This window comes from Protopterus annectens, chromosome 1.part0 (genome assembly GCF_019279795.1).
Source record: "Protopterus annectens isolate FY-2018-M chromosome 1.part0, PAN1.0, whole genome shotgun sequence".
Classification (NCBI taxonomy): domain Eukaryota; kingdom Metazoa; phylum Chordata; order Ceratodontiformes; family Protopteridae; genus Protopterus; species Protopterus annectens.
This window is the reverse complement of record NC_056725.1, coordinates 1,375,692,700-1,375,716,693: the sequence shown is the minus strand read 5'-3', so window position 1 is coordinate 1,375,716,693 and position 23,994 is coordinate 1,375,692,700. Positions and strand designations below refer to the sequence as shown.

General features: G+C 40.8%; 1 protein-coding gene across 1 annotated transcript in view; it reads left to right on the top strand.

Annotated features, from left to right (window-relative positions):
- The window catches only part of RNGTT (RNA guanylyltransferase and 5'-phosphatase), a 2,413,358-nt gene that overhangs the window by 1,168,198 nt on the left and 1,221,166 nt on the right, over window positions 1-23,994 (top strand). Inside the window, exon 10 of the mRNA XM_044066976.1 lies at window positions 12,853-12,924. Within this exon, the coding sequence (XP_043922911.1) occupies window positions 12,853-12,924 (72 nt within the window). The remainder of the gene's footprint in view (window positions 1-12,852; window positions 12,925-23,994) is intronic.

Here is a 23,994-nt window from a genome sequence, read left to right as displayed (position 1 = left end):
TCTTTGAGATTTGACTATTGGGCTTCAGGCCCTTACCCAGTCTCCCTTTGAATCTTCGGCCAGGTCAGATCTAGATTTATGTCTTGGCAAACTATTTTTCTGGTTGCTGTCACATCAGAGAGGCGAATATCTTAAACTCCAGGCTCTACCTTCCTAATCTCTGTACCTAGTTTTCCACAAAGACAGGGTGTCCTTGCTGACCAACCCATGTGTTTTACATAAGGTAGCTTCTGAGTCCGGCATTAACCTCCCAGTTTTCTTTCCAAGCTTCTCAAGTAAGGGAGCGTACATGATCCATCTTTTAGATGTCCATAGACAACTCTGCTTTTATCTCCATAGAACCAAGGATTTTATGAAGATTGAGTAGTTGTCTCTGTTTCTCTCTTAACAATTTTGGCAAGCCATTTTCCAAAGTTACTCTGGCCAAATGGTCAACTGATTGTATCTCCTTTGTCTATACTAAAAGAGGATTATCATTGCCTAAGGCTCTAGAGCTTATTCCACAAGGTCTATGATTGTCTGGGCTTCCGTAGATGACGTTTGTGCAGCTACTGCTTAGACTAATGCTCACACTTTTATTGCTCATTACAAATTGAGTTTGGTTTCCAGGAACAGAGCTGCCTTCAGCTTTGCAGTATTCCAGAGTATCCTTCTATGAAGTCCTCCTAAGATTCGAGTAGCTGGGGACTCTGCCCCATCAGTTGATGAATGAATGAAAAGGACAACATCAGATAAAAAAGATATATACCGACCATAATGTTCCATCTCTGTTGTCCATTTTCATTGTTCGTCAACTTTCCACCCACTTGCCTCATCCATTTGCTTCTGGAAAGACCTAAGGGTTCTTTCTGGAACCTTTGTTCCTTGTTTGAGCTCCAGCTCCTTTTTCTTATTCTATCTTAACGTCTTGAAGACATCGTCCTATTATATCTACAAGCAGCAACTTGATCTGAGATATGTTAGGTTGGCGGGGCATTGTGGATGAAGGGAGGAGCTTGAGAGTTTTGGATCCGAGGATCTGGTAGAAGCGTCCAAGTCACTCTGAATCCATCAGGTGAGGAAGAATGAAAATGGACAACACAGAATGGGATGTTAGGGTAAGTACATAACTTTTTTTTTCCTTCTTGTTACAATGTTTTTCTTGTCAGTGCGTGTATTCAGACTGATGAAGGTAAGATGAAAGAAATGTTTAGACAAGTGCTTGGGGAAGTGTGAGTTGCTTTAAAGTTTAATAACAAATTACTTAATTTCCCCAGTGTTATTAATGTTGTTGGCCTCAGAGGCACTATGTCCTACTGTAGACATTTGAAAGAATGTTATCTGATAACCGTTTATTTAATGTCTATGACAAAAAATGCTCGTTGTAATGAACTATGGCATTCTGCAAAATTTTGTTTCTTTATTTTACATTTGTTTACCGTGAAAGTCCGATTGGATGCGGGTCCTTTTTCAGCAGGGGCCCAGGGAAAAAAGCTCCAGTTATATGACATACAAATAATACAGAGGTTGACAAACATGCAAGGAGTTACAGAAGCATAACAAACAACAGTTACATATTGAAGGACAGTATAAGTCTTAGAAGTAAACTTTATATGACACAATATACATGTATATCACTTGGGCTTCAGACCAGTTGTTTTACATTAGGAAGGTTTGTGGCAAGCACTGTGGTGGCAGGACAGGTAGCTTTCATCCTTCTAAGTTGGGAACTGCTGATTGAGAGCCCAGTGTCCAAGTGTATTAGTTCTGGTTTAAGCACTTGGGCTTCAGGCCAGTTATTTTACATTAAGAAGGTTCGTGATCTGCACTCTTGTGGGAGAAGAGGCTGGACTCTGCCCTTCTGAGCTGGGAATTTCTGGTTAAAGGTTTATAGTGCCTGAATATTTGAACTGTATCTTACTGAAATTGGTACACCTTGTTTGCTGTAGCATAGACTAGATCCAGGCCTGCTGAATCTAGCTTTGTTTATATGCTTGTTGTTTTTTGCTTGTTATTTCCTGGAACGCTAATTCCACCTAATACGCGGCTTCTCAGCACTTCTGTGGATCACTAGTGATATCTGCATTGCTTACTGTACTTATTTCCTTGTTTCACTTGAAAGAAAGTTACTGTTTGTCGCTTTTGCATTTAGTTACTTGTAACACATTGCACTCAAGTTACCTGGCACTTGCTCACTAAAGCAATTATATAAGTCAGCACTAAAATTAAAAGCACTACACCCTCACTCCCCACTGGCCCTTGTTTTCAATTATTAAGGAATTCCCAATATTATTCTAGCATGTCCAAAGGTCAGTTGTCAATCTCCTCTCTGGTCCAGCTGGTGAATCTGGGAATCTTGAGGCAATGTTATAACTGCCTCATGTACACAGACAACCCTCTCCTCCTCCCACATAACACAAATACTTGCGAGAGATGCAGCTATTTAGCCAAACTGGAGGCTGAGCTCTCTCAACTCAGGACTGGCAAGACCAGACAGGAGGAGAAGGCAACTACACACACCACAAAACCAGCCTCACATAATGCTACCACACCACTGAATCAAACACATAAACACACAAAGACATACTCGGAGGCTCTGAGTAAAAATTTACCTAAACAGCAGAGGCCTCCAAAGCAGACACCCAAACAACTGCTACCTCAAGACACCCCAAAAGCAACACATAAACCACAAAGTCAGTGTGCAAAGCAGTCACAGCCCTTAAGGCCAAATACAACACCAAACATACTTGTCATAGGTGACTCCATAGTCAGACACACTGACGTCCCACTCACCAGGCTGAACAAGGAGAGGGTCACAGTAAGCTGCCTATCTGGCGCTAGAATCCGCCACATAACACAAGCACTCGGGTCACTCCACGGCAAGTACAAATATGACACAGTCATTGTCCATGCTGGTGTGAACGACCTGAGACGTACCTCCCTGGACTACATGAAAAGAGACATAGAGGAGCTCTCTGATTATGTAGCCCAGGCAGGTATGACCCTGACCCTGAGCAGTATCCTTCCTTCACCAAGAATGATGCCACAATATAGAGACAAGATGATCAGCTTTAACAATTGGCTTAATGTCTGGTGTCATTCAAAGGGGATCCAGTGTCTGTCTGCCTGGGATGACATGCTTGAAAGCCAGGCTGCTTAAGGGACGGCTTGCACCTGTCACCCTGGGATTCCGGATATTGGCTAAGGCTCTTGCCACCCCGTAGTGCCTTTTTAGGCAAGGCTCAAATTCTAAACCTACCACCCTAGAAAACAAAAATGGGAAGAAACTGAGGGTAATGCTGCTCAATGCCAGAAGTCTAAATCTCAAAATGCACACACTCGAGGCCCTTCTCAGTATGGAGAACATCGATGTCTGTGCTGTAACTGAAACCTGGTTCAAGGCTCCTGAGAGCACCCGGCACTATTAGGTTTTACCTCATATCATGCGTTCCGCCCCAAAACCCGGACCACACCACAAAAGGAGGGTGTATCCATATTCATAAAGGATACCCACACCTCCAGGTTGGTGGCAATGCACGAAGCTCGAAACCATCCAGGTGCAACTAACCATAGGCAAAACTGCTCTACAAATTGTAGCATGCTACAGGCCACCCTCTCAAACTCAGGAACCCCACACAGCCTTCCTGAAGACACTGGAGGGTATAAATGTATCTCCAAACACCATCATATTGGGTGACTTCAACTACCCGAATATAGACTGGGAACATTACTCAAGCCCTAACTTTCTAGCCCAACGGTTCCTGGAGTTCATAAATTCAAATGCCATGGAACAGCTAGCCACTGTTCCCACGAGAGGAGAAAATATACTAGATCTCATTATCACAAACATGGGGACAAAATGCTCCACACCGGAAGTATATCCCTCATTGGTGAAATCTGATCATAAACTAATCTCACTGGAAATCCACATCCCGCCCCCACCTTAAACAAAAAAGACCACAGTGAAGAACTTCTCTAAAGCAAACTTCACACTACTCAAGACTGGTGTGGTATCCTTCAAGGCCCCTGAGCCAGTGGAAACCACAACCCAAGCTGCGGAAGCCCTTACAAATGCCTTCTATGAACACCTCCAGGACTGCATGGATCAGGCAATCCCAAATAGAACCAAGACTCTTTCCACAAAGGGCAAACGTCCAGTCTGGTGGACCCCAGCCATTAACAAACTTTACAATAAGAGGAGAAAGCTATTACATGATAGAACAAAATCCATAAAAGGGAAGTCACCCCTGATCATTATTAGTAAAAAAATATACGAGCACTCATAAAATCAACTAAGGCCAATTTTGAGAGAAAAATTGCCATGGATTCAAAGGACAATCATAAGGCCTTTTTCAGCTATGTTAGGAATCTGGGTGGAAACTCCCAGATATGCTCAGAATTAGACCAAAATGATGCAAAAATCACTGAACCCACAGACATTGCCAACATACTGGCAGACAGGTTCAGTGCAAACTTCACCCCTCTCCCCTAAAGGAGAGATAACTATCCCAGCGGAGTGTAGCCTCCCAGACATCTCAAATGCGCAGGTGAAAGCTGCTCTCTAAAGCTAAAAACACAGCATCAATGGGACCGGATGGTGTCCCCGGCTGTGTGCTACACGAGCTAAATGAGGAATTAAACCCGCACATAAGGCAGCTGTTTAATCTCAGCCTTACCGCAGGATACGTGCCCAAGGAGTGGCGTACGGCAACTGTGGTCCCACTCCACAAAGGCGGTGCCTCACGGACCCTGGTAATTACTGCCCCATAAGCTTAACAAGTCTAGTCTGCAAAGCTATGGAGAGGATCATAATGGAGCTCATAAACAAAGATATAGGGGACTTGCAGACATTGGACCCAACCCAGTTTGGCTTGTCAAGGGCAGATCATGCCTTTTGAACTTGGTCGACTTCTTGAAACAGTCACCAAGGCCATTGATGAGGAAAGGCAGTCCATACAGCCTACCTTGACCTTGCAAGGCTTTCGACACAATACCCCACTCGGGTATTGTAGAAAAACTTACCAGCTTAAATGTAAACCCATATGTCACAAGATGGGTTGCAAACTGGCTTAAGGACAGAACCCACAGGGTTAGAGTTGCTGGCGCTATGTCAGACTCCAAGCCGGTCACAAGTGGTGTCCCACAGGGCTCGGTCCTTGGCCCCTATTGTTCGGCATCTACTTCTCAGAAGTACAGGCCAACATGGGAGGACTTTGGCTGACAAAGTTTGCAGACGACTGCAAACTGGGCGCCATAGTGGAAAGTGCATCGGACACTGATATCCTTCAGAAGGGACTCACGGAAACAGATAGCTGGTGCCAGAGCCATGGCCTGAAGTTAAACGCCAAAAATGTATAGTCATACCCTTCGGGAAAAACAAGGTAACCCCAAGCTACCATATAGGTGGCAATCCACTAAGCACAGAAGAGGTTATCAGGGACCTGGGGACCCAGATTGACAGTGGCCTTTCTTTTGACACTCACATTGCTAAAGTGGTTAGAAAGACCTTCTACATTGCCCACCTGATCATGAAGGGATTCACATCCAGATCTAGTGAGGTCATTGTTCCCCTGTACGCTTCACTTATCAGACCAATGATCGAGTACAATGCCCCATTCGGGATGTATCTCACCCAACATCTGCAGCAATTGGAGAGACCCCAAAAGTTCCTCACCAGAAGGATAAAGGGACTCCAAAATCTGTCATATGCTGCCAGATTGAAGAAACTCCAGCTCTATTCAGTCGCATACCGTCTGCTCAGAGGTGACATGTGCCTGACATACAAGGCCATGTCCAACCCGGAATTAATGGACATGCTCCACCTCAAAAAATCCAAATCCACCAAAACCACTAGAGCAAGCGGCTTAAACCTTAGCACGGATATAAATAGGATGTGCTGGAGGGATAGATTTATCACTCAGAGACTCCCTATGCTGTGGAATAAAATCCCGGTCCATGTGAGGCAGAGCACCTCGCTGGCTCTGTTCAAGAGAAATCTTGACCTGTGGATGGGAGATCGTAGGTTTACCCCGGGAATCATCTCTGTGTCACTGCTGGACAGAGGCACAACAAACTAATGGGCACAGTATTTTTTCATATAAGGGGTGGCGTAAGCCACAAAACTTTGGGCTAGGCTTATAAATGCCTTAGGGCAGATAGCCTAGTATAAACCTATGAACCTATGAACCTATATGTACAATTTAAATGAAAAAGACTACTAGCTTTCATACAGTAGAGGCCAGATATTGGTGTAACATATTATTCAATGAGCAATATTTGGTTAAAGAGGCTGGGGTAGGCCTATCCAGGATAATTGCAAGAAGAGCGCCAAGTATCCATTAAGTGTGATTTTTAGGAGCTTTTTTAAATTATGATATAGATCAGTTAGAAATTAAGTTGGAGAATAGTGATTCCCTGGCAGAGGTATTTGCTTTGGTTATGTCTAGAAGGAGTTTATTACCAGAACAGAGAGATGTAGAAGTGGTACATGGTTGTATAAGATTATGGAGATCTGGGGTTTTGTCTGGTTAATTCAGTATTTTGTGGGCAAAGGTTAACTGGTTAAAGTGTAGTAGTTGAGCAAGTTTTAGCCATTTTATCTGTTTAAGAGATGTACAGTGATATGACCTGTATGCCACATGTGGCAAACTTGGCAATTTTATTGAAAGAAGATTCCAGTTTGGACAGAACAGTTTTGCAGAGGTTGGTTTGAATTGGGGATACATATAAGGGAGTTGACAAGAAGTGTGTTCGAGCGATAATAGCTTTTGTTTCTTGTTAAAAATTGTTCGTTTCTGTATAGAACACTTAGTTTCTTGTGGACCTTCTTAATGGTTAGAGCTATGTGAATTTTGAATTTTAAGTTAGTGTCGATTTCAATGCCTAGCAGTTTAGTGTGAGCTGTTGAGGTGGTTTTATTTTTGGATAAGATTTTGAAAGACAAGGGAGATGAGGGGGATCTTGATGGGAAGAAGAGAAGGAGCTTTGTTTTTTTGGGATTTAGGATGAGTTGGGAATTAGTCAGCCATGTTTCCATAGATAGAAAGGAGTGTTAGGTTATGATGTGGAGTTCTTGTAGGGAGGGGGCTGCAGATATGAGAATAGAGTCATCTGCATATTGTACCACTAAGGTGTGGAGCTGGCTGGTGAAGAGTGAGAAAAGTAGAGGCCCAAGGATGGAACCCCTAAGGCAACTGGGAGAAGAGGGGAAGGTGGTGTTGCCATTGGACAGCTTGCAGCCTTCCTGATAGGTAGTTTTTGGAACCAGGTTGTAGAGGAACTACTAAGGTTAAGGGTGGAGAGAACATTTTTTGTGATTTACCATATCAAAGGGTTTGGACAAGTCCAGAAATATGGCAGATAGAAATTGTCCGTTCTTTTTAAAGTGGTTCACTGTATTACTGAAGGACACTGGGGCCATGGTGGTGCTGTGAGAGGGGCAGAGGATAATAGCTTGTGTGTGCGAAGGTAAGTCCATGAATTGGATATGTATGCATTTGTATTTTGAAATGTAGAAAGTTTGCCTATGTAGGCCATTTTTGTTTGATTGCTTTGTCTTACATGTTTTAGAGTACAAAGGGTTTAGAAATGAATCTGACCCGACAGTGGCTTTTTCTAATCTTGATCAGACAAATTTAGATGTGGACCTGTTGTTGAGAATGATGTTTCTGTTACAGTGTTACTGCAGAAGATGGTATATTATCTGCTGTTTCCGATTGCGAGTTTATTCATAATGTCTAGTGCACTGTTGATGATCCTACCAGTACTAGACTTATTGTGGAAGTAACTTTTGCTCCTGCTTTTGTTGGCAATCAGTTTCAGACTGTAATGTAGATTATACAGCTAGTAAAGTTGTGAGCCAGAAATTCAAGAAGCGTATGTGTTTGAAACTAAAAAAAAACTTTAAGGGATACATTTTATTTTACTTCTGGTAAATGTCAACAGCATTATTAGTGTGATCAGATGTCTGTTGGTTTTAAATTTTGCTGCCATCATATAGTTTGTATAATTTCATGTTTTATAAGAGAACAGGATCATTAACAGTTTTGTTATGTACAAGTCAGCTGTTATCAACATTGGTACTGGATGTATGCTCTGACAGAGTAGTTTTGCTGGTTAATCCTAATGTATTAGATTTTACTCTTGTTAAAATGGGAAGTTTAGTTATTCTTGGTTTATGAATATATACCGTACTTTTGTCATATATTTGTTATATGTGTCCATATGTTAGTTGAGGATCGGACTGAGTTATTTGAACTCCTGAAACTTAACATATTTTCTGATATGGACTTGCTTTCTTATATGGGATCCTAACTGTGACTTAAGAAAGGATGTAGGGAGGTTATGAACAGTGGTTATCTGCAGGTATGAAAGCATTGGCCCTGTATGTATAGCAGAGGTCCTTTAAGGACAGAATTTGATTACTGTTTGCATTCTGATGCCTTGTCTGAAATTAATGGTGGTATTTACTTAGCAACTTATTTATTAAGTTATTTTGTTCTCTTTTGGTAACATTTGCATTGCTCTTATGAAAGATAAAAGTTAAAAACAGCTGATGGGTACCTATGCTGTTTAAACAACAGCTTTTATGGCAAGATCTTGTTGAGTATGGTGTCATTTTGTAGTGATTGGACAACTTCATAGAATGTAAGCACAGAATTAAGAAAGTTTGTCAGTAGAGACTGCTTGCCATAAATTGCAGATACATATTCTGACATGCTGGGAAGATAGAAATATCTATATAGAGTTAATGGTGAAAACGTGTGCACTGTTAAATAGAAAGAGGTATTTTTGAGAGGTAGCAGGGCAGCGGCGAATCCCTGTTTATGTAAGTGGGTTATGTTTAAGATTTGTATGGTGCAGTCTTGACTGGATCTCTGTTGGTTGGTGGTTTATGCAGGTGATGTTATGTCTCTTGCTGTACATTAACTGATATTTATTTTCCAAGTAGCAGTCTTTTTTCTAGGCATTTGTGGGAGGTGCATATCACAGGAGGGCTTTTTTGGACAGATCTATGACGGAGATGAGCATTGCCTTGAAATCAGTTCTGGCTCTGCCAGACTTGGATGGCACTCTATGTACATTCCACAGTGATATGGATATCTAATGGTAGGTTGACATTTTTCCTATCTTTTTCTAAGTGTTTCTGCTGTGTTTGCAAGCAATCAAGCCACACACACACACACACACACCAATTCCATCAGTCTTGAGTCCATTTGTTCCCTAAGGGTGTAGGGAGTCCCTTTTCCAGATCTCCTAGAATGAGAGCCACCCAGATGGGCCATCATTCAAGTAGGTTATAGTGACCACCTGTGCCCTTTCTGCAGTTTGCCTCATACACCCATGTCTATAACTGCAAAGGGCTGCCATCAGTGGCTCAGGTGTCCAAGTCTGTGTCAAAGATGCATAGGCTGCTGCCCATATGACTCAGTCGCTGTCCTCCATCAGGGATTATTTCTCTGAGCACCAACTAAGACCAGTCTAGACCCACCCCCAACCTCCCCTGCTTCCTGAGTAGCTAATTGGACCATCATCGCTTGGATCATAGTCAGGGCTTTATCTCTGTATGCAGTCAGAGCTTTTGGGCAGATTGTTCTTGACACAGAACAGGCTTTTGACAATGTCATGCTGAATTGCAGAATATTTGGTTGGTTTATGACATTAGTAATAAGATTATTGGGCTTTTGCAATCTGTGTACCTGCAATGCACTGCTAAGGTATTAATTAAGGATAGTTAAGTGATTCAATTCTCATACATAATGGTAGTAAACGGATGTGTCCTTTGAGCCCTCTTTTGTTTTGTTTAGTTATGAATGCAGTGCTTGGCTACATGATAAAGAAATGACAGGATGCACAGCAAGGTCGCATGCATCTTGCCTACAGTATTGTCCTATGCTGATGACTTGATTGTTTTGGTTAAGATTACATTTTGGATTGTTTAGGAGGCAGCCTCCTACTTTTCCTTTGTCTGTGGAATGCTCTCTTGGATGAATTGTGGAAAAATGTGATGCTGAGGTCTCAATTCATGTTTTTGGATAAATTAGCCTGTTTTGGTGGTGCATATAATGTTCCTTTAGAAAAAGGGAAAGAACTCTTAGGAGTTTTTTTTTTCCAGTCCTTTTTGGGGTTCCAGACTGAACCCTGTAAAGAGATGAACTTTTAATTCTAGAGACATTATGCTACATCCTGTGGTCTATTTAGTGTTTTTACCTGTATTTGGTTACATTAGGTTATTAAAATACAGGGGATTTTCACTAAGTCGCTAATTGAAGATGGCTTGTATATTTTTTGGAAATTACTAAGGCTAATAAAAGGCCTGTACTTAGTTAAGACAGAAACCCTTGGCTATATGCATAAGTTGAAGCTGTGGTAATTAAATATGAATGGAACTGTTTTGTATAGGAAGCGGTGGTTCAAATGCAGGAGCAAAAGTTCCTTCCACAATAAATCTAGTACTGGTAGGATCGTCAACAGTGCACCAGACATTATGAATAAACTCACAATCCGAAACAGTAGATAATATACCATCTTGTGCAGTAACACTAACAGAAACATCATTCTCAACAACAGGTCCACATCTAAATTTGTCTGATCAAGAATAGAAAGAGCCACTGTCGGGTATGTCTGTACTGCTGAAGAAACATGAGCACATTTTTTAGGAGATTCTAGATTTAGTTTTAGCTTTCAGTTTTTCAGAAACAGGTAGGTCAGTATTATTGATAGCTCAATGTTTATGATATTGAATAATATACAGGACACGCCTGATACATGTTACAGGTTATGAGGATAAGGTTATTTATTTATTTTTTCTCATGCTTATATTCTTTTGAAGGGAAGCACTGATGAACTTTTATTTAAGGCTGAGTGCTAAATCACAATATGCACTAACACAGGACAAGTGCAGCCAACTGCTGGAGCTTCTGAGAAGAAAAATATAGCAAACTGGACTGGAAGAGAAGATTAACCCAGTCATAGACCCATAGATCATCTAATTTATCAAGAATTTCTCATTTTCATCTTGAGCCACAAAGTTAATGATTTGCAATGTTGAAAAAGAGAATTGTTGACATAGGGAATGTTGATATTCCTGCTGATTGCTCTTACTGTAGCAGCCATTGGTAAATCCCTTCCTTTTACCCTGTCTTGGGTCCAAGTACAAGATATGCCAGTTGGCTAAGTTGTCTCAGTTGTCTCAGTGCTGTTTCACATTTTTCACATTCACTTTGAGGTGTCTACTAGAAGTTGATCAGAGACAGAGACCACTGGCAGTTGTCCGGTAGGAATAGCACATAATGCAGATCTTTCTTCTGACTGTCAAGAGTTTCTTTTGAGATTAAGAATGTGCATAATGCTGGTGTGGTAGAAACTTTGCTTGAATGCTGATCAGTTTTTAACTTATTCTTAGAAGTATGCAGTAATACTTTACTGATGTTATTTCCCTGTCATGAGGTTGTGGTGCGCTCTGCCTGACCTGGTTCATGTTTTAACTATTTGCCCATTATTAATAGTTTTCTCTGATATCTAGTTGAATAGGTTGAGTGCTTTCTTTGGAAATGTGCAGTAGGTCATTCCTGCATTTGTATTACACTGAGCCCATACCTTGAGGTATGACTTGCACTTAGCTTGCATCCACACGTTATGGTCTAAAAGGTTAATACATTAAGGTTCTCTCTGAATTTGAGAGGACTGGAACACTTACAAAATCTTTCAGTGATGCATGTACACTTTCTAGGCATTTGGGATCACAACATAAGTGGGAACTGAGCTGGAAGCTTTGACATCTTTCAGACATTGTAGTATAATGTAGCTTTTTCTCTCTCTAAATTTGAGAGGAATAGAACACAATAAATCTTTTAGCGGTGCATGTACACTTTCTAGGTATTTGGGATCATGCTATAACTGGGAACTGAGCTGGAGGCGTTGAAATCTTTCGGACACTGTAGTATAATGTAGGTTTTTGGGGGGAGAGGAATGGTTTGTAAGATGTGTGGATATTTGGAGTTTTGAGATTTGCTTGTCTGTGTGCTGCCTTGCTGGAATGTCCCATGGGCAAGCTGACTTTTTTTAACTGTACTTTTGATCTTTCCTGAGCCTGCACATCCATCTTACCAGTGCCAGAGCTGAACTGTTCATTCTCCTTTTCCTGCACAGCCACCTTAAGGTTTTTATTCGATCAGGAGACTGAGGGTCCGTCTTTCCCCAGCTTATATTTCGTGCATGCCCTGCTTTCTGCCTTCCCTGAGTCTGTCAAGACATTACTGCAGTAAGACCTGCAGTGTTCATTTGTGGGTAAATGCTTCCAAACACTCAGCCCAGCTACTCCTACCCTGTCAGTCCGTGCATGAGCCAGCATGGGTCCTCTAATGAGTGTCACTTGTGCACCAAGAGATTTGGCAAAATCTGAGGTTCAGCTGAGTGACTGCAGTTTCAGACTCTCAGGAAGTGGGGAAAATGGCAGTGTCCCCTCACTATCCTTACAGTGGGGCGAAATGTGGCAGGCTAATAATATTTGATATCCATCTTCATCCCTAATTAACCTGGACTGTTTCCTCTCCTGTTCCATGAAATTAGATGTGTAGCAAGATAGCTGACAAATGTCAGCTCCGAGGTTGTGCTAGGATATTATTCTGCATGTTGCTTGGGATTTGGCTAGTTGTTCCTTCATGGGTGGCGGTGATGAAGGGCACTAGCTGTGTGAAAAATAATAAAATAAACAGTACGATTACTGTTGTAGAATGAGGGAAGAGTAATGATTACTGGTAAGTATCTTATCTAGTGACCTTGGAATGTGCAGCATTAAGATAGGGGTATTGGTTGACTGAGATACAACCCAGCGGATATTAATGTCGCTCTTCTTACTCTTTTTTTTTTTAGGAAATGATTATTGACAAAGTTAAAGGACAAGCAGTTCCTCGATATCTAATATATGACATCATAAAGTTCAATGTAAGTACGTACGTTATACTTGTGGTCACGTTTGACAGCATTTAACAGCTCTTTAATTATATACATGTTTGCCGTTTTTTTTGCGTGAATGTATTTCAGCTGATAAGAATAAGGAACCTGTTTTAGTATTACTATGCTAGGAACTATTTTGGAAGTATAGCACACTCTCCTTTGGTGCAGAAAGCTGTGGATTCTATATCCACACCAGGCAGATTGATTGCTGGCACTTCTGTGTAGCATAAGGGGATACTGCACTCCTGAGCATGTCGTCCTTCCTTCTTATTAGACATTAAGTTGAGGTCCCATCTGATTGAGTTGGTGGTAGCCCCAATGCACTGGCCGTATTTCTCCAGTAGTATAAATACCACTTTGTGTCTCCCTGAAAAGAGGCCACTAGCCTAGTGGTACTAACCCAGTCAACAAAGAATAAATAATAAAATAAAGACATATCCCTGTAGCAATGATGCAGCATGCATACCTTAAAAATATCAGCAGTGGTAAGATAGTCTTGTAGCCTTGAAATTGAAAATGGGTATTTCCGTCTAGTGAGTCTAGAAAAGACTAAAATGCAGTGTTTTATCAAGGCAACAGGACTGTAAGCTCAACCATTCATATATATTTTTTTTATTTAAAGAAAATGGGTACTTGGGCTTACTTGAGTCTTGCATTATTAGTAAAGACTATATAATAAGTAAAAAGTATTTTTGTTTTGTTGTAGCAGTATTTTTTTTTTTTTAAGATTGGACATTTATTCACATCCTTCCTTCCTTACTTATTTGTTAACATTGATAAGCACTAATCACTACTGACTAATTTCAGTCTCAACCTGGGAAAAAAATTGCAAAATACTATAAAGCCATTTAATTATAAAAACAATGAAAGGAGAGGCCTATAGCAAATACAGTGAGAGAAAAATATAGCATAAGCATTGAAATAATTGTAAGTAGAACAGCAGATATGTACTGGCATTTACAAATGGTGCTGTCTTTGGGTTGAGCAGAGAAGTTGGGTATGTAGCTCATTCTCAACTCCTTCAATACCTCACCAATCCAACCTACTCTCTAACACACACAACACAGCTTTCTGTCTCTGGCCACAGCACCACAACTGCTCTCCTCAATGTTTCCAATACAGTTAACCATCACAGAAACAATGGCAGCCTAGTCTCAACCCTTTTCTTTGATTTGTCCAAAGCATTCAGTATGGTATTTCATCAAAAACGTCTGAGTGAATTTTCCTCCCCACGACTCTGTAACCTGTCCCTTTCTTGGTTTCTCAGCTGCAGCAAAAATTCTCACCTTTCATATCAGTTACAGTAGGAGTACTCCAAGGATCAATCCCAGGGTGCCTCCTTTTTAACTTCTTAATAAACTCCACACTGCCTCCAAAGAAGCAGCTTTAGTCCATTTTGCAGATGATGCCACACTCATCTGCTCAGAAACAACACTAGATAAACCTCCAGGTTATCACATAGCAGGCATTCCTTTCCACAGTATCGTGGATGTCCGACTCAGATCTACTTCTCAGTACAAAAAAGACCAGAATAATGCTTTTAACCCCCCAAATGTTACTCTGAACAAAATAAAACATTCCATATTCTGTCATCAAATGATACGACAATCAAAACAGTCTATCAAACTAAACTTCTAGGAGTCTTACTTGATAACAGTTTTAGATATGACCAACACATACATACTCCAGATCATATGTAAAACTCAAAGAAAAACCAGGCTCCACAGGGCCAGAAACATTTCTCACAGATAACATTAAACCTCTCCACTCCCTTTCCTCCTAGATGCATCACTAATCTTTACAAATGTTAACGTCATCCTCAGAACAAAATTAGATTCATGTTATTGCAAAATAGCAAAATGTGCAGTTAATACCACCCAGTCAGCACATCACTGTAAAGCCACAAATGACCTAAATTGGCTGAAACTGCCACAACACCTGTCCTTATCCCAGCTACCAATAGCTACAATCTAATACATGAGCCAGACAAATTCCCTTCTTTGCAAACCTTACTGTAACCTTGCACAAGTGCCAGAATGCTGTGTTCCAATAATAAATCCCTCCTACTCTCAGCCATATCTAACAACTCAACTGGTGACTCTCTGTATTCCCGTCTTTTCACCATGCTATGGAATTCCTTGCTACTTGCACTAAAACTGATGGGTAAGAAAAACACTTTCAAAGTGGCACTAAAACAAAACCTTAGCAATAACTGGCTCTGCTTCTACACTGCTCCCAGATAGTCCTTTATAACCATGCACTCTCTTAGAAACCCTCTTTTCATCCATTTGCAACCTCATCCCAAACATCCTCTTTTGCTCGTCTCCTCCTTGCTTGCACACATCCTCACAATCCACCTTCTAAATCCTTTCCAATGAAGAGATCCTCTCACACTACCTTTCTACTTAGAGTACATCATTAAATCTGCTGTCAGCATAAATCCCTCACCACCACCGTACCGGCCCCTTGTTCTGACACATCTTTTTCTCTTACCTCTTCACTTCAACAAAACTCTTCATTCTCTTACCTCCTCTTCCATTTACAATCCTCACTTCTCTAGAAGTACTACTTGCTCCTCTTCACCTGCTACACCTCACTTTTCAAATACTACTCTCCCAGTTAAAAAGATACTGCTACAATAACATTGACCTTTTAACAAACATTACCCTGACCTTTCTAACAAACGGAGATTCACTCATTTCTATGTCTACCTAATTCCAATCTATCAAAATATATTTCAGTTTGAAAGAGAATCATAAAGTATGCCTTTTGCATGCATCTGTGTGAATTAAAATCTACAGCAAAACAAGGCTGAATTTGATCCTAATGTAAAACTACTAACGTAATCCTAGACTCTTTATATATGATTTCTTGTCCTCATATTTGTATTCTGAAATACTGTGTGTACAAAAGTTTAACCTCAGTAAAAATGTCCACTGTGATTTTTCCAAATATTCTTGTACAAAATGTGTAATGTTGAATCTTCTAGAAATATGCCATTTAGAATTTTCAAACCTGTTGTAAAACTGTATGAGCTTTACTCCCGCGCCTCCACTAATAAAGGGTTTTATCCCAGTCAGACTTTTCATTGTAAACAAAGATAAATAAAATAAGTAAGTCTAGCAAGAGGTGGAAAGACTTAAAAATGACTAGGAAGTGTTGTCAGAAGGGTGGTATTGGCCTTTGGCCGCTTGTTTAAGATAAGGTTTAAGCTGGGAATGAAATTGAGCATGATGTTGAATGTTCTGTAGTCCTTTCTTGCTTTCTTTCTTACACATGGGATCGGAGCTGATCCTCGGCCTTTTTACAAGCTCTAAGTCTTCTAGTTGGCTTGTGGTAGGTAGGTGTATCCCATGGTGCACCAGTACAATCCCTAGATCTCGTTTGCCGTGTTGACCAGTTCGGATGTGCTTCTCTTGGCCGTGGCTAAGTCTAACACATTTTGCTAATTTTTTGACTAAATTCTGCTGTTTTTTTCCATATTTAGATAGCTTGATATAGCTGTTATTAGTGTCGTTTTTGTAGTTAGTTTAGCAGTTAACAGAGTTCTTTCTGTGTTAAGTATTTCTGAGAACAGTTGGCCGTTGGCCTTATCGTTCTCTTTGGTATCCTGTGTGCCAGTTAGTTTCTTCACTGGGGTTGTTTTCTATATATTTATATATCCCTAGTTCAGATATTATTGATAGTAGTGGTTGTAGGCACCTTTGGCGTAGTTTAGGCTGTGTGTACATTAGTTCAAAATATAGGTAAGCTTTGTCTGTGTGCTTAGATTAAAATAAATAGTTTTGCTTGTGGAGCTCTCCGCTTATTGTATTTGCAGTTAGAACGGGGTTTTTGACCTTTGTTCTCTTGTTTTGAATTTAGAGATTGTATTTCTTCTCTGGTGTGTGTGCAAAACTGTTTTATTGTCTTTGTGATCCTTTCCTTTCTAGGTCCGTTTAAGTCAAGAGGACCTAGTCCTCGTGGTTGTGTCTTTGCTGGTACTTTAAGGGCTAGGCCCGTTTAAGTTAGAGGACCTAGTCCTCCCACTTTCCCTTTCTTCTCTGTGTGTCTGATTGGCAGTCTTCTGTGAGATGTCTAAGGAGGTCAGGGATCATAAGCCATGTGGCTTTAAAAAGTGTGTGAAATGTTCATAGAAGATGCCTGTAATGGATGGCCACATATACTGCGTAAACTGTCTTGGGGCCTTCCACTTAGGAAACATGCCTATTTTGTTACTCATTTAGTGCCAAGGTATTGCAGGAGAGAAAGAATAAACTTATTTTAAAAGGTCTCCTTAAGACCTCTTTTGAGGAAGATCTGGCTAGTTCTTCCTCCTCTGCTAAGTCTCATGGATCGAAAAAGGAGAAATCTAAATCTTCTAAGAGGCCTTCCCCAACGCCGGCTGGTGCATTGGAGCCGCCTCTCAAAATTTTTAAATCTGACAAACCTGCTGCCTCCTCTGCTCCACTGAGTTCGGAGCCGATCAGGGGTACTACTTCTACTACTACTGTTGCTACAGTGTCGGCACCAGGTAGTTCAGAGCCGACCACTGATAGTAGACATTGGAGCCAGTCTACGGATCCCATACCAGTCTCCCTACATTAAGGTCACCCATATTACAGAAATCCCGTTCTCCCACTCTATCTTCCAGATCTTCAGAGATCTTATCGGAAGAAGATGTGGAGAGAGCAGTGCTGAGACTCCTGAAGTCATCTGCCTTACCTAAAATGTTATTCGCTCAGACCCAGTTGGTTCCAGGGCCACTTGAGTCCGCCACTCCTTCTGTGATTCCTCCTCCGAGCCGTGCTGGATTTTAGGAGCCAGAGTGTTCATACCGCTGGTGGAACCCTCGGTTCCAGCTCCCCTTGAGGTTGTTTCGGAGCCAAGTTCTGCTCCGACATACTCGGTGCAGTCCGTGGTGTCTAGGAGCAGAAGCTCCCTGGTCGGCCCAGACAGGGATGCCTGGAACCGAACCTCTTTGGTTACAAGCCTTCCTCTCGGCGCGTCGGCTAGGGTGAGCTCGGATCCTACATCTATCTTGTAGCCAATGGATCTGGAACCGATGGCATCCTCTGTCTCCTCAGAGCCAGGGAGGTCTTCGGAGCTGGAGAGGTCGGCATTCGAGATGATGAGTGTGCTGTTCCGATCTTCAGCTCCTACCAGGTGTACCGACACTCTTCCCCCTGGGGCACCTACTTCTGTATCAGCACCTACTCTGTCTCTAGACAGCAGAGACTCACAGCCTCAGTAGCCATCGGCTGGTGGCCTCCATTCTTCCGAGACCTCCCCGGAATATCCTTCTGAGGAGCCCCCTCGGAAGAGGACATGCAAGAGGAAGCATGTAGACTCCCAGGATGAGTCTCTTACCTCGGACACCGACCTGAATGAGTCAGAAGGGTCCCCCAAGTCTTTGGTCTGTGCAGTGAAACTTGCTGTTGGGAGATTGTAGGAAGAGACCACAGCTGATGTTCATCATGTTGATCACTGCTGCAGTGGCCTTAGCTATTTGGGGTTACATCCTGCATTGGACATAGCTGGCCAGCTTCCAGACCTTTAGGGTACCTTTCATGCACCCAAAATAAAAAGACAGGCTTGGACGTCAAGCCCTTTGGAGCTTTCTTGCTGCCAAAGAGTATGCTCCTTTGAGGCTTTTGAGACTGACGGTTTGCTTGTGCTGTTCCATTTCTGGACAGATAAGTTCTCTCGGGCAGAAAAAAACTTCCATTTTAAAATATTGTTTGTTTAATAATACTTTCCGTTTCAGGAAAGTTATTTTAAAGCTTAGAGTTTGTGTTTTAACAGATTATCACGTGATTGTATTGTACTTTTAAGGAGACCACTCTTTTTCCTGTCAATTTAAAAGTTGTTTAAAGTAATTGAAAACTTTTTTCTGGCAAAGTGTTTATTTTACTTTTTGAAGCTAGCAAAGTGTTTTGTTTTTTTTTTTTTACTTTGTATGTGAAAAAATTTACTTTTAAAGACATTTGTTTTTTGTACGAGCATTTTGCTGCTTGCTTTCCCTGGGAAAGAGGCACCATTTTCAGCTTGACCATAGAACAGTCTGTCAGCTCCACTGTTGGTCCATCTTCCAGCCACTAAAAAAAGTAAAGCAAACAATCTTTGTCATCACAGCAGGGTTGCAATTTGCCTCAGTCATAGGTGGGTGACTCTGCTATGGTCATTAGCTGCACTTCAGACCACTCATCTTTTACCCTGAACCCCTCTGGTATAGAACCTACAACCAGTATGGACCCGAGGGGGTTAGCACATCCTCTGCAATTGTTGAGGTCCCATAATTGACAAGGAAGAGCCACTCTTGTCAGTCCTGAAAGATGGAACAAAGGGTTTCCCTGTTTTGTCAAAATATTGTGGCCATCCTTGGGGAAGCTGCTGCTGCTGCCATTAATAACACTGTTGACATCATTTGTCCTGTAAAAAAGAAACAGAAAATTAAACCTGTATCTACTGCTCCCAATATTTTCTTTGATAGAATTAGTTTATTGAGTCTGGCACATGGTTTAAACCAGGCCGTTGATCCTTATTATCAAGTAGTTTCTGATAAAAGGAAGAGGGATACCTCTTTTCCTGAAGAGATTCAAGATTGTGAATCTGGACAGGAAGATTAAGGGACAGATGCAGGGTTTTCTACTCAGATTTCTGATTCATATTCAGAAGAGAGCTCAGTTTCTGATTATCCCAGTGGGAGTTTCTCTTTCTCTGAGACCATTTCCATAAGTGTACCAGTATTTTCATTTGGAAAACACTGAGGTTTCTCAATCCATCAAAAAATTCTATGACCTGTATTGAGGTTTCTCAATCCCTCAGAAAATTCTAGGAGCTGTTACAGAAGGAATTTCCAGAACCTTCACCTATTCCTCCAGTTTCGTCATCTTTGGGTGATGATGTATGCGTTACTGCCTGCAACTTTCCTGCTAGTCAGCCTACTGCCCCTATAAAGATGGATAGGAAAGTTCCTCAGTGTTTTGAACTTTTATACATTCTTCCCAAACTGATGCAGCAGCTATAGCTTTAGTTAACTAAATGTTTAGCAGTAGTAGGATTAATTCCAGCCCTATTCTTTCTGATAAGGATGGGAAGATTATTAATAAGTATGGGTAAAGTGTATGCTTCTGCAACTTTGATTGTCAGAATTTTGAATTGTCAGACTCATATGTTAGTTTGTTCTGACTAACTGAAGTATAAGGAGTGTTTCTTGTAAGGAAAATCTGCTTTAAATAAATTAGTTTATTCTATTGTATAAGTCATTACTCATTGTTTACAATGTGTATGTATGACTCGCTTGTTACTTATTCAAGGGCCATGGCCACTGGGATTGTTTTGAGGAGGTTCACCTGTCTTTGCTGTCAGAACCTCCCAGATGATGACTATAATGTGGTTTTAAATTCTCCTTTGGATAGAGATTTAGTTTTTAGCCCCTTTGATGTCATCAAAAAGTGCGATGAAGTGGGTAAGTTGATACAGGGAATCTCTGTTTAGTTTTTGCAGCCTTACTTTTCCAAAATTTCTAAGGGATTCTCTACCCCTCATCCAGTTTTGGCAAAAAAACAAATTAACAGTCTCAGCAAAATGCAGGTAAACAGACATTTAAGAAGAAATGGCAAGGGAGTTCCCAAAAACATTCTGGAACTTCCCAAAATGAAGAATAGTCCTACAAGTTACAGGGACTACCATTTTCCTTCTCAAAAATGTAAATCTCCACTTTTTCTTTGATAACAGATTATTTCAGACAAAGGGGTTCTGAACATCATTTATTAATGTTCAGGATGACAGTGGGAGGAAATTCCTCCTTTGCATGAGGTAATTCCTCATCCACCAGACCAGACCCAGACTCTCATATTTCCACTTGTCCTTCATCACATGCTGTTTTATGGAGTGATAGAACCAGTTTCTCCTTCCTAGATGGACAAAAGTTTTTATTCAAGGATGTTTTTAGTGCCAAAGAAAGAAAATGCTTGGAGACCAGTTCTGCATCTTTTTTTCCTAAATCTGTTTGTGATGGTGCCCACTTTCAAAATTGTCACTTCACAACCTTTTACCTCTTCCTCATTCAAGTTTCCTGGTAATACTAGATTTAAAAGATGCTTATCATTACATCCTTATTCATCCCGACTTCAGGTATTTCTTAAGGTTTTGTGTGTTTTGATTGCATTATCAGTTCTCTACTTTACCCTTTGGACTATATTCTGCACCAAGAGTGTTGACAAAGTGTCTAGCTCCAATTCATTGCAGGCTACAGGGTATCCACATTTTTCCATATTTAGACTACATGCTTATCTTTACAGAGTCTTTTTCAAAGTGTCAGGAATCTCTCACTTGGGTGAGAGCTCCTTTACACAAGCTGAGATTCCAAGAGAGCATTCAAAAGTATTTTTAACTCACTCACGCAAGATTGTGTTCTTGGGATGTCAGCTAGACATCACAGTACAAATAGCTTTTCTTCCACAGGAAAACAAGTAACTCTATATCTAGATCTGTTTCTAAGGTTTTCCTCCCAGACTTTGGTCACTGCACAGGAGTACCTCAGGATTTTGTGTTTCATGGCATCTGTGATTCTCATGATACCTCTGGCAAGACACCACATGAGAATGATACAATGGTATCTTAAGTTTCTTTGGTCCCAGCACCAGCATCATTTGCCTTTTCAAATCCCAGTGATGGGGGTTGTCAGAAGAGAAATAACTTGGTGGAGACAGCAAATATCCTTAAATCCAGGTCTCCCCTTCTCCCTTCCTGTTCCAAAGCAGTCACCAGATGCCTTGAACGTTGCTTGAGGAGCAGTTTCAGGAGGGATAAAAGTGCAAGGAGTGGGACAGCAAGGACATAAATATAAAAGAGATATTTGCCTGATCAAAGCACTTAACTCTCTGAAGCATCTCTGGTCCCTGGGATCTTTTCAAGTTGTTACAGACAATGCCACTGTTAAGTGGTACATTGACAAGCAAAGGGAGACTAAGTCATAACCCCTCTGCAGATTTGCCATGTTAGCTTGGGATTTAGCTTCTCAGCACAGTCTCAGTCTATAGGCTTCCTACATTCCGTCAGAATAAAATTGTATAGCAGACAAGCTGAGCAGGACAATGGCAGACCCTCACGAATAGAGGCTAGATCAGAGTGTCTTCCAAGGTTTGATCTATCTGTGGGGGAGCTCTCAGGTAGACCTGTTTGCTTTTTTTCTGAACAATTGGCAGGCAAGATTATACTCCAGGACTCTTAGGTTAATAGGTGTATACTAGGCTAATGACAACCAGGGTCTTTGTAAGCCTAGCCATACAGTCCAACACAGTTTTTTTCCCATGTACCTTGGGTGTCTGTTAGGAGGGATATGTTAGTTTGAAAGTGGCTAAGGGTCTTATGTGGGGACATTAGGTAATATTTTAATATTGTACTACTAATGTATTGTATTATATTATGTCACTGTCAAAATTTAAAAGCACTAAACCGGCTCGAGTTCCCCAACCTACTTCAATACAATCAGCTTACTGTATCCCATAGAATACTTTACCAACCAGACAGAGTCCTGGGAATGCAACCCTTAATTATCCCTCACGCCAGTACCAGACTACTGAGATCTAATGACAAATTAATGTGAAAGATCTCTAAATCCTGTAATCAAGCCGGTGACTCAGTATTCTCTAACTACATACCAAAAACTTGGAACTTACTCCTTCCTGCCATAACACTTAAACCCTCTCTAACAAAGTTTAAAATGCAGTAAAAATTGATCTCACCAACCACTGGATATGTACCTGCACTAGCCCAGGTTTATATATATATATATATATATATATATATATATATATATATATATATATATATATATATATATATATATATGCATTGTTATCTGAAGTGTTGTTATTATACTGTTAATTGTATTTTGTATTTGTTAAATATAATTTGTACTTCTGGAGCTTTTCTCCCCGGGCCTCCACTGAAAATGGATATGTATCCAGTTGGACTTTCCCGGTTAACAAATATAAAATAAATAAATATTATATTATATTAGAATATTATATTATATTATAATATTTAGGCCTGCATTCTAGAAGGCCTGGAAGATGGATTCCTTATATTTTCCTTGGACAGGAGTGTTCCTTTATGCTTTTCCATCTTTTCTGCTGATATATGGGTACTTCTGAAGATGCAGAAGGAGTCCCTTAAGATCATTGTGGTAACTCCTCTCTGGCTCAGTTAGCTTTAGTTTTCTTTCTTTTTTGAATGGCAAAGGGCAGTTACCACAAGCTTCCTCCATAGACTGGATCCACTCACACAAGAACAGAGTTGTTTGATACACCCTGACCCAGTCAGCTTCAGTTGAGTGCCTAGATGATAGGGGCTTAATCCCTTTTAGGCACCTCTTTACAGAGGATGTGCATCAGGTACTAATGGAGGGAAGAAAGCCTGCTACTAGCGGATCATATATTAGTAAATGGAAAAGGTTTTCTGGTTGGTGCCAGCAACATAAGCAACACCCATTCAGGGCTAGTTGTTCTCTGGTTTTGCAATATATGTGTGAGTTACTATCCTATGGCCTTTCTTACTCCTCTATCAATGTTCATTTATTGGCCCTTTCAGCATGTTTGCCAATAGATCCTTATCTTTTAAGGCATTGTGATGTCAGAACATTTATTTTTGAAAGTAGTTCTGCAAAAGAGACCTCCAAAAAAATTTGGTGGCCCCTCCTTGGGATCTTAATTTTGTTGTAGAGAAGCTAACACTTGCTGCATTTGAACCAGCTAACTTGGCTGACTTGAGGTTCTTATCAACAAAAACAGTTTTACTGATTGCTCTGACCTCTGGAAAAGGTACTGCAGTTGGCAAGATCTTTTGCCGAGTCAGATGGATCTTATTTTTTACAACGGCAGAGCTGCTTTAGGAGCTAATTCTTCTTTTATGCCTAACGTGGTATCCAAGTTTACTTTATGCCAAACTATCCGACTCCTAATTTTCTTTCATGAACCTAAAAATGAGGGGGGAAAGGATATTCCATACCTAGGATGTCCACAGACAACTCGCGTACTGTCCTGATAGAACTAAATCTTTCAGATGTTCAAA